The 12292-nt window shown below is 35.5% G+C and overlaps 1 protein-coding gene across 3 annotated transcripts in view; it reads right to left on the bottom strand.

The window, feature by feature from the left end:
• LOC142348847 (intraflagellar transport protein 140 homolog) overlaps positions 1-12292 on the bottom strand; it is a 175142-nt gene that overhangs the window by 147211 nt on the left and 15639 nt on the right. For all 3 annotated transcript variants that reach the window (XM_075400388.1, XM_075400389.1, XM_075400390.1), the window contains exons 4-5: positions 5505-5829; positions 887-1166 (exon numbers count right to left, since the gene is read on the bottom strand). In XM_075400388.1, coding sequence (XP_075256503.1) covers positions 887-1166; positions 5505-5829 — 605 coding nt within the window. The remainder of the gene's footprint in view (positions 1-886; positions 1167-5504; positions 5830-12292) is intronic.

Genomic DNA, 12292 nt, shown 5'->3' with positions numbered 1-12292 from the left:
GAAAACGTGAAGCGACAGCATGTTCTCGAACAAAATGTAAAACGATAAAGAGCCTCAGACGAAGAAACAAAAAACCAAGAGCAACGCAATATAGCTCCACTCGACTTACAGCTTCGCAGCTATAAAAAGACTTTCTAGTAATTAAATCCAAAAGGCAAAAATGGAAAAAATTGGACAAAATACTGCCAAAATCGGGCAAGCATGTGTACAAATCTATAAATAGAAAAATACTTCAACTTATAAAGATGCATTCAATGATGAAATATTAAACTTAAATTGCCAGATGCACTGATTTTTGAAGAAAATCCACTTTCAGATCCAAAATTGAAATGAATTTTAAAAAGCCAGAAATGAATTAAAAATTGGGAGATATGTGCTCATTTAGAATTTAAAACACATTATCAGACTCACAAAAACACTGGTATCAATTTCAGAGGTTCAAATATTATTACAGCTTCTATTAAAAACTATTTTAAAACAGTAAATTATACGCAAAAAAATTGGACCAATTGGACAAAAAAAACGGCTAAAATGGTTATCTATATGCGGAATTTTGTCAAAAAAACACAAAGTCGAAAAGTCATTCACTGATCGAAGCGCATGATCAAAAAAACTTTTCTCGCTCAGAAAAAATTAGCTCACATGGCAATTTTACACTTTCACTTTTAGGTCAAAACGCCGTCTGAACAAATAGTACTTCGGTAAAAAAAAATCTTAAGAAAACCAATACTCCTCTTCGGTCGTAAAACCAAGAGAAGGCCAATAATAGCCCCAGCTATAGCTGCGCGGCTTTTAATCATGATTAACAGGAGTTTGGAACGACAAATAACTGCATTTATAATGTTCACCGTTGTTCAATTATATTCATGAGAAATCACTAGCTTACTCGTATGGCTGGAATATGCCACCGACAGCACACCGTCACCAACACCACCTCCCCCTCCAATACCAACTGAAAATTTCTCATTGCCTTTTCCACTACTAGCATCAAACATAGAGCCTGCTCCTTTAGCTGCACTCTCGCTCTGTTCCGGAAGTTCTAACGAGAAGTTATCGAATGTTGATGTTGAGAACATCCGAATTACGTTCTGACCGGTTGGGATTGCGACTGCTGAATCACCAGCCCAAATGACGTTCACTTCAATTTTTATGCCAGGAAGACGAACCTGAACAAGATTCTCCCATTTATTGACTTCGGTCACCATGATTTAAGACTAAGTTAGGCAGCTAAAAAGCATGAGTACTTAGATTTCAAATTATGTCCTTTATGAATCAAAGAAATAAATTAAACGGCTATATCTGACCACTGCAACTGAAACGTTCATAATGAATATTTGACTGCATTGGGGAGTGGAAAGGTCATTCTACCGTGTTTAAATTAACATAGCCGACAGATTGCCGGAAAATAGCCGCGATCGACGCTTGTGGCCTTCCATGGAATTGAAAAAACTAAAGACATAAGAAAGACAGATTGACCACCAGTCTTTTAATAGACCACTAGACTTTTTGGGTTAGATTCGGAATGTCATCTTTATGAGACACACGCTTTGTAAGGAAAGAGCCCTAATTGAGCTTTTGCAAAATTATTATTCGAAATCAAAAACTCAAGACTCTAGTACTCAAGAATTAGGGCAAATATGTTTGGCACTACATAGATGCACACTATTGCTCTTCAACTAGTAAGTGTTCATAAAATTTAAAGTTCATTAAGCGAGCTCAGAAGTCATTTTTTTAGTGAGGTGAGTCACGCAATTGACTTAAAATAAAAAATGACGTCACGCACAAAATTTCAACTGCAAAGCAGTAGAAGTCAATGAAATTGAAAAAGTCAATGGACGCAAGAATCATCGATGGGGACGAATTAAAAAAACATAGCAGGACAAAGTCCCGAAATACAATCCTAAAAATTGAACGAAAAACTTAGAAGTACTCCACCTGACCAGCAGATCAATTGAACAATGCCAGGCAAAGCACAAACAAAACCATCTCAAAAAGTTTAGAAATAAACAATCAAACAACTTAAACAAAAATATACTCATTGCTAAAACTCTTGAAGCCTTTACCCTGAAGGCAAAATTTGATCACTTTAAATATACCTATTTCAAAAAGACGTTCAACCCCAAATTTTTGTCTCATAAATCGGTCCATTATTATATCTGCAAGACATGAAGAAAATTTATTGGTCTTTGAAGATCGGCTAACTCAGCAAATGAGAGAAAAATTCAAATTGAAATCAATTGCAAATTTCAATGAAGAGTTGCTGAAAATTGTGATATCAATATCTTCACAACCATTTCTGTGTCTCTAGAGGATATCCAGCAACCCAATTCCAAGCCTTTAAAAAGTCATTGGCTAATTAAGATCACTAAACTAAAAAAACAATAAATTTCAAATTTGAACAGAAAGTAGAATTTCGTTTTAGTAAAATGCTGAAAACCATTCCATTGCCCCTAGAAGCTATGTAATAACATACTATCAAAACTTGGAGGAGGTTACCTGGCTAATGAGGCAAGAAAAACAACATAGATGGCAGATTGCCAGAAAATAGCCGCAATAGCTTTGTAGATCTGCAGTCTCAAAAAACAGAAAAAAAAGACCAAAAAAATTCGTCTTTTCATTGAAGTCCGATATGTTATACTTTTATTTAAAACCTGTATAAGTTTTTGCTGCCTCCATTAGCTGCTCTCAAATAACCATCATATAGAGTGGCACGCACCCATTTGACCTTATTTCTTTGAATTGAAGTAAATAAAAGTCAACTTCAAAGTGAGGAAGTCATTTTTGAGAGTGAGGTAAGTCAAGCGTGACCAAAAATTTAACCAAGCGAATGAACAAAAAAAACTTGCTCCACTAAGAGCAAAAAATGACGTCACACACGCACTTCAGTTGAAATTGCATGAATGAATGAACAAAAAGCAGATTTGAAGTAATTGTGACGTCATATGGTCGTAACAAAAATCAGGACGAAATAATAAAAAAAACCAAGAGAAAGCCAATAATAGCCCCAGCTATTGCTGTGCGGCTATTAAAAATTTTAAAAAATGCAACTTTTATCAGAAAATTTCTATATTCGAAATGTTGAATTGTTGGAAACAATTCCATTGACACTAACAACCATGAAGTAACTTTATATCAGACCGTGGAATAGGTTTTCTGGCCCTTGAGAATGGACAAAATCAAAAACTGACAAAAATTTTAGGAAAACTTAAAAAATGCTAAAACTCGAGACATTAAAATGTTGAACCATTCCATTGTTATTAGAAATTATGCAGTGCTCTACTATCAAACCTTACAGGAGATTCCCTGGCCATTGAGGCTCCACGGGGCTTTACCTGTTTATCCCGTTTTGAAAAATCAAAGTCATTGAAAAATATGTGAAAACATCTTAAAAAACAGCACACCAACACATTCCGAATTCTTTGGATTGTAAAAAAGCAAGATGTCCCCAATAATAGCCGCTATTGCTTCGCGGCTATTAATAACCAATTCACTAATCTTCTTCGGCTTCTCCAAAACTCATATCAAGGCTCACATCCAGTGTTGAACTGAATTCATTTGTTCAAAAAAACAAAGCCGGCAGATTGCCGGAATAGCTGCGAAAGAACAGACCTGCGTGCCATATAATAGAGATAGAAACAGATACAGATCTAAATTGAAAAAAAAATCGACGCCGCTCAAAAAAACTAGGTAAAAAACATTCTGCGATAAAATAATAAAGCTTGTTAAAATTCATTCCGCAGAAGCCTCCTATTAGGGACCTTTACTTCACAAATGAGTTCGTTCCTTTGACCTTAAGCAAATTCAAATTAAACTTAAGTTTTAAAGTGCAAAAGTCATTTTATTGAGTGAGGTAAGTCACGTATGATCAAAACCTAATCACGCAAATAACCTAAAAACTTTCGCTAAAGCGAGTGAGAAATGACGTCACGCGCGCAAATGCCGTTAGTGAGAGGAAGAAGTCATTCAGAAAATTTGACTTTTTCAGCTTTGCTGTGTGAACAAATGTAAAACGAAAAAAGAGCGTCAGACGACGAAGCAAAAAACATAGCAGGACAAGTCCTGACGTACAATTCAAAGAATTTTCATTGACTAAACAGAAAACTAGACCTAGAACGGACTATGAATGGATTGGGAAAACCATTTTGAAAAAAATCCGATCCAAAAAATCGAAAAAACATTAAAAACCAAAGTGAAATTGCCGCATGTGAACAAAAAAACCACTAGCGAGAAAGCGAATTTCTGTTTAAACACCGTTTTCTCACTCTACTTTAAAACTAGAGCGAAAAAATTTCACGCCGCAAAACCACTCGCTTTTTCCCTCCATTTCCTGTTTCTGCGTGACCAAAATCACTACTCCAATTTGACTTCAAAAATCATAAAAATGATAAAATAAAAACATAGCCGGAAGAATTACGGAAACGACTCGAAGGAGAAAAATGCCCATACTTTTGACTACACAACTAGAAATACTATTGTAAACCCCGAATCTCCAAAAACGCCATAAAAAATTGAAGGAAGAATAGAAACGGCATTCAAAAACAAATTGAATAAAAAAACTAGTACAAGAAAACTTAAAGCCGAGTAAAATTCCTTTCAAATTAGGGCAATGGAAAGCTCGCAAAACAATGGACAAGTCATAATAGGCTAAGAAAATTGTCTAAGACTAGAAAAGAAAAACTGCAAAAGAAAAATGGTTTAAAATTTCTCAATTTTTCTGTCAATTTTCCGAAGAAAAGAATGATTTACACCAATAAAACTTTAGTCAATTGGTAGCTGAATATTCCTTAAGTAACAAGCTTGTATTCAAACCCAACTTAAAGCATCAATACAAAAAAAAACAGGCAAAAAATTTAAATTTCGTCTAAAAATCAGCAAAACTGATCAAAACCCTCCAAATTAGCATTAAACTCAGAATTAACTACTTTCAATTCCTATCAAAACAAGCCAAAACTAATACAATATCATAATCAAACCTCATAACCATCAAAAGTTGCAAAAAACTGCTTTTAAAAGCCGCACGTGAACAAAAAAAATTTCGCTCGCTTAGAGAAAATTTTTTTACACTTCATTTTCTCGCTCTCTCAAAATCAGCGGTATGAACAAAAAGCACTCTCTTTTCGCTCCGCTCTTAACTTTTGTTCAGTCTCAAAATCACTCCAAATTTTTTCACGCGTTTCATTTCCCGCTTCAAACATCACTCCAATAAAATTGATTAAAAAAAGGTTTTCTCCAATACTCCTCTTCGAGTCGTAAAAAGACAGCGCCCCAATACAATTCAAATTCTTTGAATTGTAAAAAACCAAGAGCACCGCAATATAGCTTCGCTCAGCTTACAGCTTTGCAGCTATAATCATTCAACATCAACACAGCACACCGTATTGTATCGGTTCATAAGTTATCAAAATGATGACAATCGCTCACATGAAAAATCAACCTAAATTCGCACAAACTCTAAGCTAAAGCTAAGTAATCACACATGGGGGGACTCTTCATGCCTCACTCACCGATCCCAGTTCTTTCATGGACGTCTGAGATTCCAAAGCAAATGCATAAATGGTCAAAGAAGACGTAACTGCCACAAGAACCTTCTGTGTTGGTCCAATTAACAGCCGCCTAACACCCCCTGCTCCGTAATGATTCGAGTCGAAGAGCACTACATAGTTGCCTTTTTCATCCAAGTGGAACACCTGGCCATTCTCGCTTCCCAGGAAACAGCTGATAGCATCTGGAGTGTTGCCACGCTGGTTTTTGATTCGACCTGAGACTAGCAGTTCCAGTGCTCTTTCATCGCCTTCCGCTGCTGCCCTTGCAAGTGTAGCCATATCGTGCCTAAACAGCATCAAGACTAAAGAATAATTACCATGATTAATTCGTATATATACATAAAAACTACATAAAGAGGCGCTCTTCTAAAAAGCGTTACATGGCAAATAACGGAATATAAAACAAAGCGTATTTCTAAGTTGTTAAAAACCAATTCAAAGCGTCTTAAAATTTTACAAATTTACTTGGTCAATTATGTCAACTTTGTCAACTATAATTATCTCAGTCCTAAATACATTTCTGAAAGCGATCTCCACTGCCTATTAAAATTTGCTATCAATTGTATTTCCATAGAGCAAAATTAGCGGAATAGAAAAATAAGCGGAATATGTCAATTGAAACATGTCAAGACTGGTTGAAATTATTTGTCCGGGATTCTAAAGGGAGCTGAGGTTTAAAAAATTTCGACGGCTTGAAGTACAAGCGTAATCTCCTGCATATTCTTAGAATCACAAGCAATAGAGTTGAAGAAAATATCAACAAAAATTGATTTTTGTATAAAAACATTTTCAAGTGCGATTTAGTTTGATGTCATTTCGTAATTGAACATACTCCTGTCTCTCAGTGAGGCTACAGGGTCTAGTATCAATACCAATAAGCATTATAGATGGTAATTAAAACTTATGAGAACGAAGTTCAAGTACCAGGCATCTAAAAATGGGCTTTATGAGTTTATCCCGTTTCTATTTCTGACTTTGATTTTTTATACTGACTCTCTTCATTTTGAATTGCTTTGCTGAGCAGCTGCTGTTTAAAAGGACTTTGAGAAGAATGACAAAAGAGTGAAACTAGCCTACAGAAGTCAAATAGATTTCACCCAAAATGTCGAAAAAGCGGCAAAATGGGTAAAGCGAAAAAAAAGTTCGACGAAGTAAAAAAAAATAGGAGCGCTATAATAGCCGGCTGAGAAGATGAGGGCGGCTATTAAACATAACGGACTAAACGTCGGAGGAAATGCTCTCGTACGACTAGTGGGAGCTCTAATCAATTGCAGCCTGCTTGAGTCGGGGGGGGGGGGGTGAGCCTAAATGGGACTAAAAAATTCAATAGTCGGCTTCAATTAACCACATTTGAGGTTAGTTAATATATACCACTAAGATTAAAGTGAAAAACGGCACCAGTTTCGGCGCACTTTTCATTTGACTTTTAGTATTAAATTGCCGCCAATTGAGTTCAGATGCTTGAAACTGTGATTGAGAGAGACTTTTAGATCACGCAAAACGCAAAAAGTCAAGGGCTTAAAAGTCACTCGAAAAGTCAAAACGGTCAAGCGAAAATTTTGCATAAAAAGACACACGTTTACAATAATTGCTTCTCTACGAGAGCAATTAATAACTAGCTAACGTCAGGCGAATTGCTCTCAAACGACCGACAAGTTTTGGCTCCGGCGAAACAGCGTGATCATAGGAATGCTAACAGCAGGGGGTGCATTAGGATGGGTCTGATGCGGGGAAATGAATTGGAGGTGAGTTAGAGAACTTTGCACCATGATTTCGTCTTCTCAGCACCTTCGGTGAATTCTGCACCTCGCAACCACTAGAACTCTAAGAGAGCAGCTCGCTGACTTAATGCACACCAGGCGTTATTTGTTAATTCCATTTTAATGAAGTATAAAGCGCAAGAATAAAATCGCATAAAAAGACAACAGCATAACTAAAATAATTGCTTCAAACATTGTTTGAGAGCTATTAATCAATCCCTGAGACATTGCTGAGCTAAAAAAATTCGAGATCTTAAAAGGGATGTAAACTTATGGCAAGAACTATCGTTCAAACTTAACTTCGAAGTTTCATTTACCTAAAAACCAGAAATAAAAATAGCAGATTGCCAGAAAATAGTTGCGAAAACTTATAGTTTCAAAATGCCAATGAAAACTGTGAATTGCTCTCAAACAACCGACGAGCAATTCGCTTCATCAGTAGCTTCCTGCGGCTTTGGGAAACTAGCTAATTGAGAGGGGAGATGTGGTCGAGCGTGTGGGGCTTCGGGGGAGGGAGCAGCCAAGTGGGAGTAAGGGTGGAGTGTATGTATCGGGGGTGATCTACCCTTCACACCACAAGTTAATATCACCTCAACAGTTTTGTTGAATCGTACTTAAAGAAAGCGCACGACCCAAACTGCTTAGCGTCTTAATTCCGTTTTTGCGGACGAGAAGTCAAATGGTTAGGAAAAAGTTACTAATATAATTGCCACAATCTACGTTTGAAAGCAATTAATACTGAAACTAATACAGACTAAACGACATTTTCAAAACCATGCCCCACACACTCACCAAAAATAATCTTGTTAAAATGCAAAGATTTTTAAGGAAAAAATAATATCTCCAAAGAATGTGAAACTGTGGCCTAGCTTAAATCGTAAAATTCATGAACAGGATTGAACTCTCTGCTCAGAATTAAGCGGGAGATTGAGAAAGTCATAGGAGTCTCAGGTAGTCTTCTTTAAAAAAAAATCAGGCAAACGCCATTTAAACTAACAATAACGAGTGTAAACAGAACAATCTGAGATCAGACAAATGCTTATGAAACAACAGCAGGGATCAATTCTACACTAAATTACACAACGGGAAACCATGTATATTGCTGGTCCGTACATAAGATACTTAAACGACGGGGTTAATCGCGGGACTTCATGTATAACTTGAGAGTTCAACCCCTAGTTCTTCTCTTGGTATATAGTTAAGTATTAAAGAAAGTTAAATGCAAATATGACTTAATAAGTAATGATAAGCAGCATCAGATATGTACCGAGCAAGAAGGGATAGAATAGCTTATTTAGATTTAGATAGCACTGGTTAGCACAGGTTGATTTATTCTATGGTAAACTTTTAACTTAGATAGAATTCAAGAGATGTTAACTTGTAACTTAGAGAAGTTAAGTTGAACTTATCTGATTTCCAAAATTGTAATAAGTTGATATCTTCTGACTTAGAGAGTTTTTAGTTAAGAAATAGTCACAAAACATTCTAAGTTGAAACATTATCTCAAATAAGTTCAGATTTAAGCAAGGGAGCAATACGGCAGTATGATTTAAATCTGAAGTTATCGGGGACCAAATTGTGCGATAGTGCGTGATGGTTGAGCGTGCAAGCTCTTTTAATATTTGTGGACACGTGTCTTTCTAGTATCCTATTGGATAGAGATAGCAGTGTCGACAGAATTATCAAGGTTAAGTTGGTGTTCTCAAAGTGGCGCGACAATATCACGTCATGGTATTCTGTTTGAGTTAGTGATCTTAAAATAGTAGTTTATTCAAAACTACTTAGCAATTTGTTCACATGTTAAATTGGACCATGTCCAAATCAAGTTCGTCCTTCACGCACTATAACGTAAATTCTCAAAATAGCACTAAGATTATCAAGCAGTGTTACTGAGTGTAGCACACTTCAGACATCCCATACCGGTCCATAGGAATTAAATCAGAACATCAAATTTTACATTGATGAATAAATTATTTAGCTCATCTTTATAATAATAAAGCATTAAATGTTTGTGAGGTTGATTACTTGGTTAAAATTCATCGTAATTTCTTGTTACTGAGTTTTTCTCTTGAAGAAGGGTTGATGATGATGTGAGATATATAGCTGTACAAAATAGTATGTCCAATTTTTTGGGTGGCCGTTATAGTAGACCGTTTGTAGTTTTTCTAAAAAAGTTCGTGCTGTTAATACATCTGAAGGCGAGTAAAGAAGATAATGTAGATTGAAGAATATACTTATTAACTTAATTGTCTATTATGACAAGCAATGTAAATGAATAATGAAATTAAAATGAAGGCGCACAACACCATAAGGGTTAGTCTTGAGGAAAAAACTCCGCAAATAGAGAATTCGGTTTCGTAATTCACCTTAATTTGAGTCCTGCTAAATAATGAATTCATCGAAGTAAGCTTTAAAGCTATAGATAAGAGAATTAATGTTCAAACTTTGTTGATCGCTTTGAATTGTCTTCATGAAGTGATTTATTTTGCCTTTTGTCATTCACTCAAAATAGATAACAATATCTTTTTGTTCAAAATCTTAAAGGAATAGAATAACTTCGCCTTGGAATTCGGAGTAATATAGCCTAGAGATTTTGTAAACTTGAATGTTGAAAATAACCTGTTTAGATAAGTTTATCCGCAAAGATTCAATATGTTCAGAAAGTTGGCAATATTCTCTAAAACATTCGATATCAACACCTCCTTCAAAGTATGTGTTCATTTTAGGAGAATGAAGTAATTCAAATTTTGTGTCAATGCAATGGGGAGAATGAAGACAAATTAATCCTTGAAGGGAATTGATAGGAAAAATCAAACAGTACTAAAACTATATATAGCGGATGGAGATCAAGAAATGTTTTAGCAGTGTATGTAAAGATTTCTAGATCCGTACTTCGGTCATCAGCAAAATGTTGAAGAAGTATATTAACATCATTAATAGTTGGGACGTTAATATGAATAACAATTTCATTAGTTTGATTATCTCTAGCGAATATAATTATTTCGAGTTCTTGTAGAGAGAACTATAAATCAGTGCTAAGTTTATTGGAGTCGTTGAAACGAGTTAGCTTAAATCTGGCAAATTTGCCTAATAAGATGTGATAAGAAGTGTTTCAATAGGTGTCGAAGAATTTGGCGCTGAATAATTCAGAAGGGAACATAACAAGATCTAATAAGGCGAATAACGAAATTACTTAATTGAAATAAGAGCGGTCGAAAGTTTAAATTATTGATATTAAGAATTTCTTCTGTATGAATAGGCTTGAGCATTTCGAATAAATCGTACTCAGGAATCCGATGAAAGTAAACTAATATCATTAGATTTATCTTGCAAAAAATCAGCAAGATCAGAATAGGTTTTAAAGTACTTAACGTCTACTGAAATTGTAAGACAGTAAATAGATTGAGATGGAATTCGATGGAACAGTTGAACAAAAACCAACTTCTTGTTAACTCTAAGTTATAAGCAGGGCAATCGGCGAAGATAAAATAGTAAATTCATTGAGAACGAAATCAGTAAATTGATGATAAGAATGGACTCATTGTTCACTGTAAATTGCAGGTAAAGGAACTGGCGAAGTGATCGGAGAATTAATCGAATTGACTCTAAAAATTAGGCAGTAAAACGAATAATGTTCCTTACTGCCGGAGAAAAAAGTAATGAAGGAAGTACTGAACATCAACAACCACAAAATTATCTATTCCGTTCCGTGAGAGCTCAACGTGATGAGCGGAGGATGCGGAGTTGATGCTTCAGATTTGCGATCTCTAGTTGCAGCTCAGTAATCCCTTGATCTGTTAGAAAGTTTTGCTGTATCTGATAAGTAAATGTATCGAGCTGAGGAGTGACATGTGCTGTAATATTGTTAAATTGGACTTTAAACGTTTTTTTCTTTTTCAGTGTGATTAGTTAGTAGATAGGGTTTCTTCTTTGACAAGTAACCAATGAGATTGAATCTATTGTTGTTGGGTTGCAACTGGTAGATTAAATTCGAATCGTAGTTCGGGTGTCCACTAAAACCGGGTGTTTTTGCTTGTATCTCAGCTTGATGTTGTTTCTGTGGGCGGTCTTGCAGGGGGGTAGTTGTGTAATGTTGAGGATAAAAATTGGTCGTGATGACTGAGTAGTTGTAGTGGTTACTAAGACGTTAGGTACTGTACTGTTTGTTTTGGGTTTATTTATTTCTAATGGTGTCACTGGGCTGAAAGTCTCTTCTTTAGTGAATTTTTTACGTGGTTGTTTCTTTGCGGTTTTAGTTCTCCTTTCAAATGATTTAACTGTTGTTGATGAATTTGCACTAGTTGTTTGAGTTTTTGCTGCTGAAATCTTGATAGCTGAGGGGAAGTTGTAGATGGGGTAATGTGGGTTGTGGGCTGTACTAGTCCGTCAAGTGCTTCAACTCCAGATTCAGGTTTAGAAGTGGATTGTGTATTGTAATTGGGCCAACCACTTGAAGGTTCCCACTGAAAGACTGGGATCAGTTCGTTAGGGATTGAAGAAAGTTCCTGAAATAACAAGTACTCCCTACTCTATTCTATTCTATCTCTATTCTATTCTAAGAGTATAATCTTTGAAGTTCATTTTGCAAGTATTCTTTTCTCATTTTTTTGTAATCTGTTTAAAAGTCAATCAGTAGTACATATGAAGTCAGTCTGTATCATCATATAGTTTGATGATATTAAAAGTGATAGGAGTTAATCCTATACTGGAGACATAGGAACGTTATTATCGTTTCTGTTTTCGTCTCTATTATTCTCATCATTTAGATTTGGACAGACACTTCTATTCTCAAAGTTCATAGCTTGTGAACAAATATTCTCTTTATAAGGTGGAATTTGGATAACTCGTTCTCTGATAGTAGAATTCTCAGATTTTGGACTTTGTCTTGTTCGTTTTCTAATTTCATCAGTGTTATTATTCTCCGAATTAGTTATTTGATAGATAGAAGACAAAATTGGAACTGACATTAAATCAAATGCGCCAGCAAAG

Source organism: Convolutriloba macropyga, chromosome 10 (genome assembly GCF_964194025.1).
Source record: "Convolutriloba macropyga chromosome 10, txConMacr16.3, whole genome shotgun sequence".
Lineage (NCBI taxonomy): Eukaryota > Metazoa > Xenacoelomorpha > Acoela > Convolutidae > Convolutriloba > Convolutriloba macropyga.
This window is presented reverse-complemented; position numbering and strand designations above follow the sequence as displayed.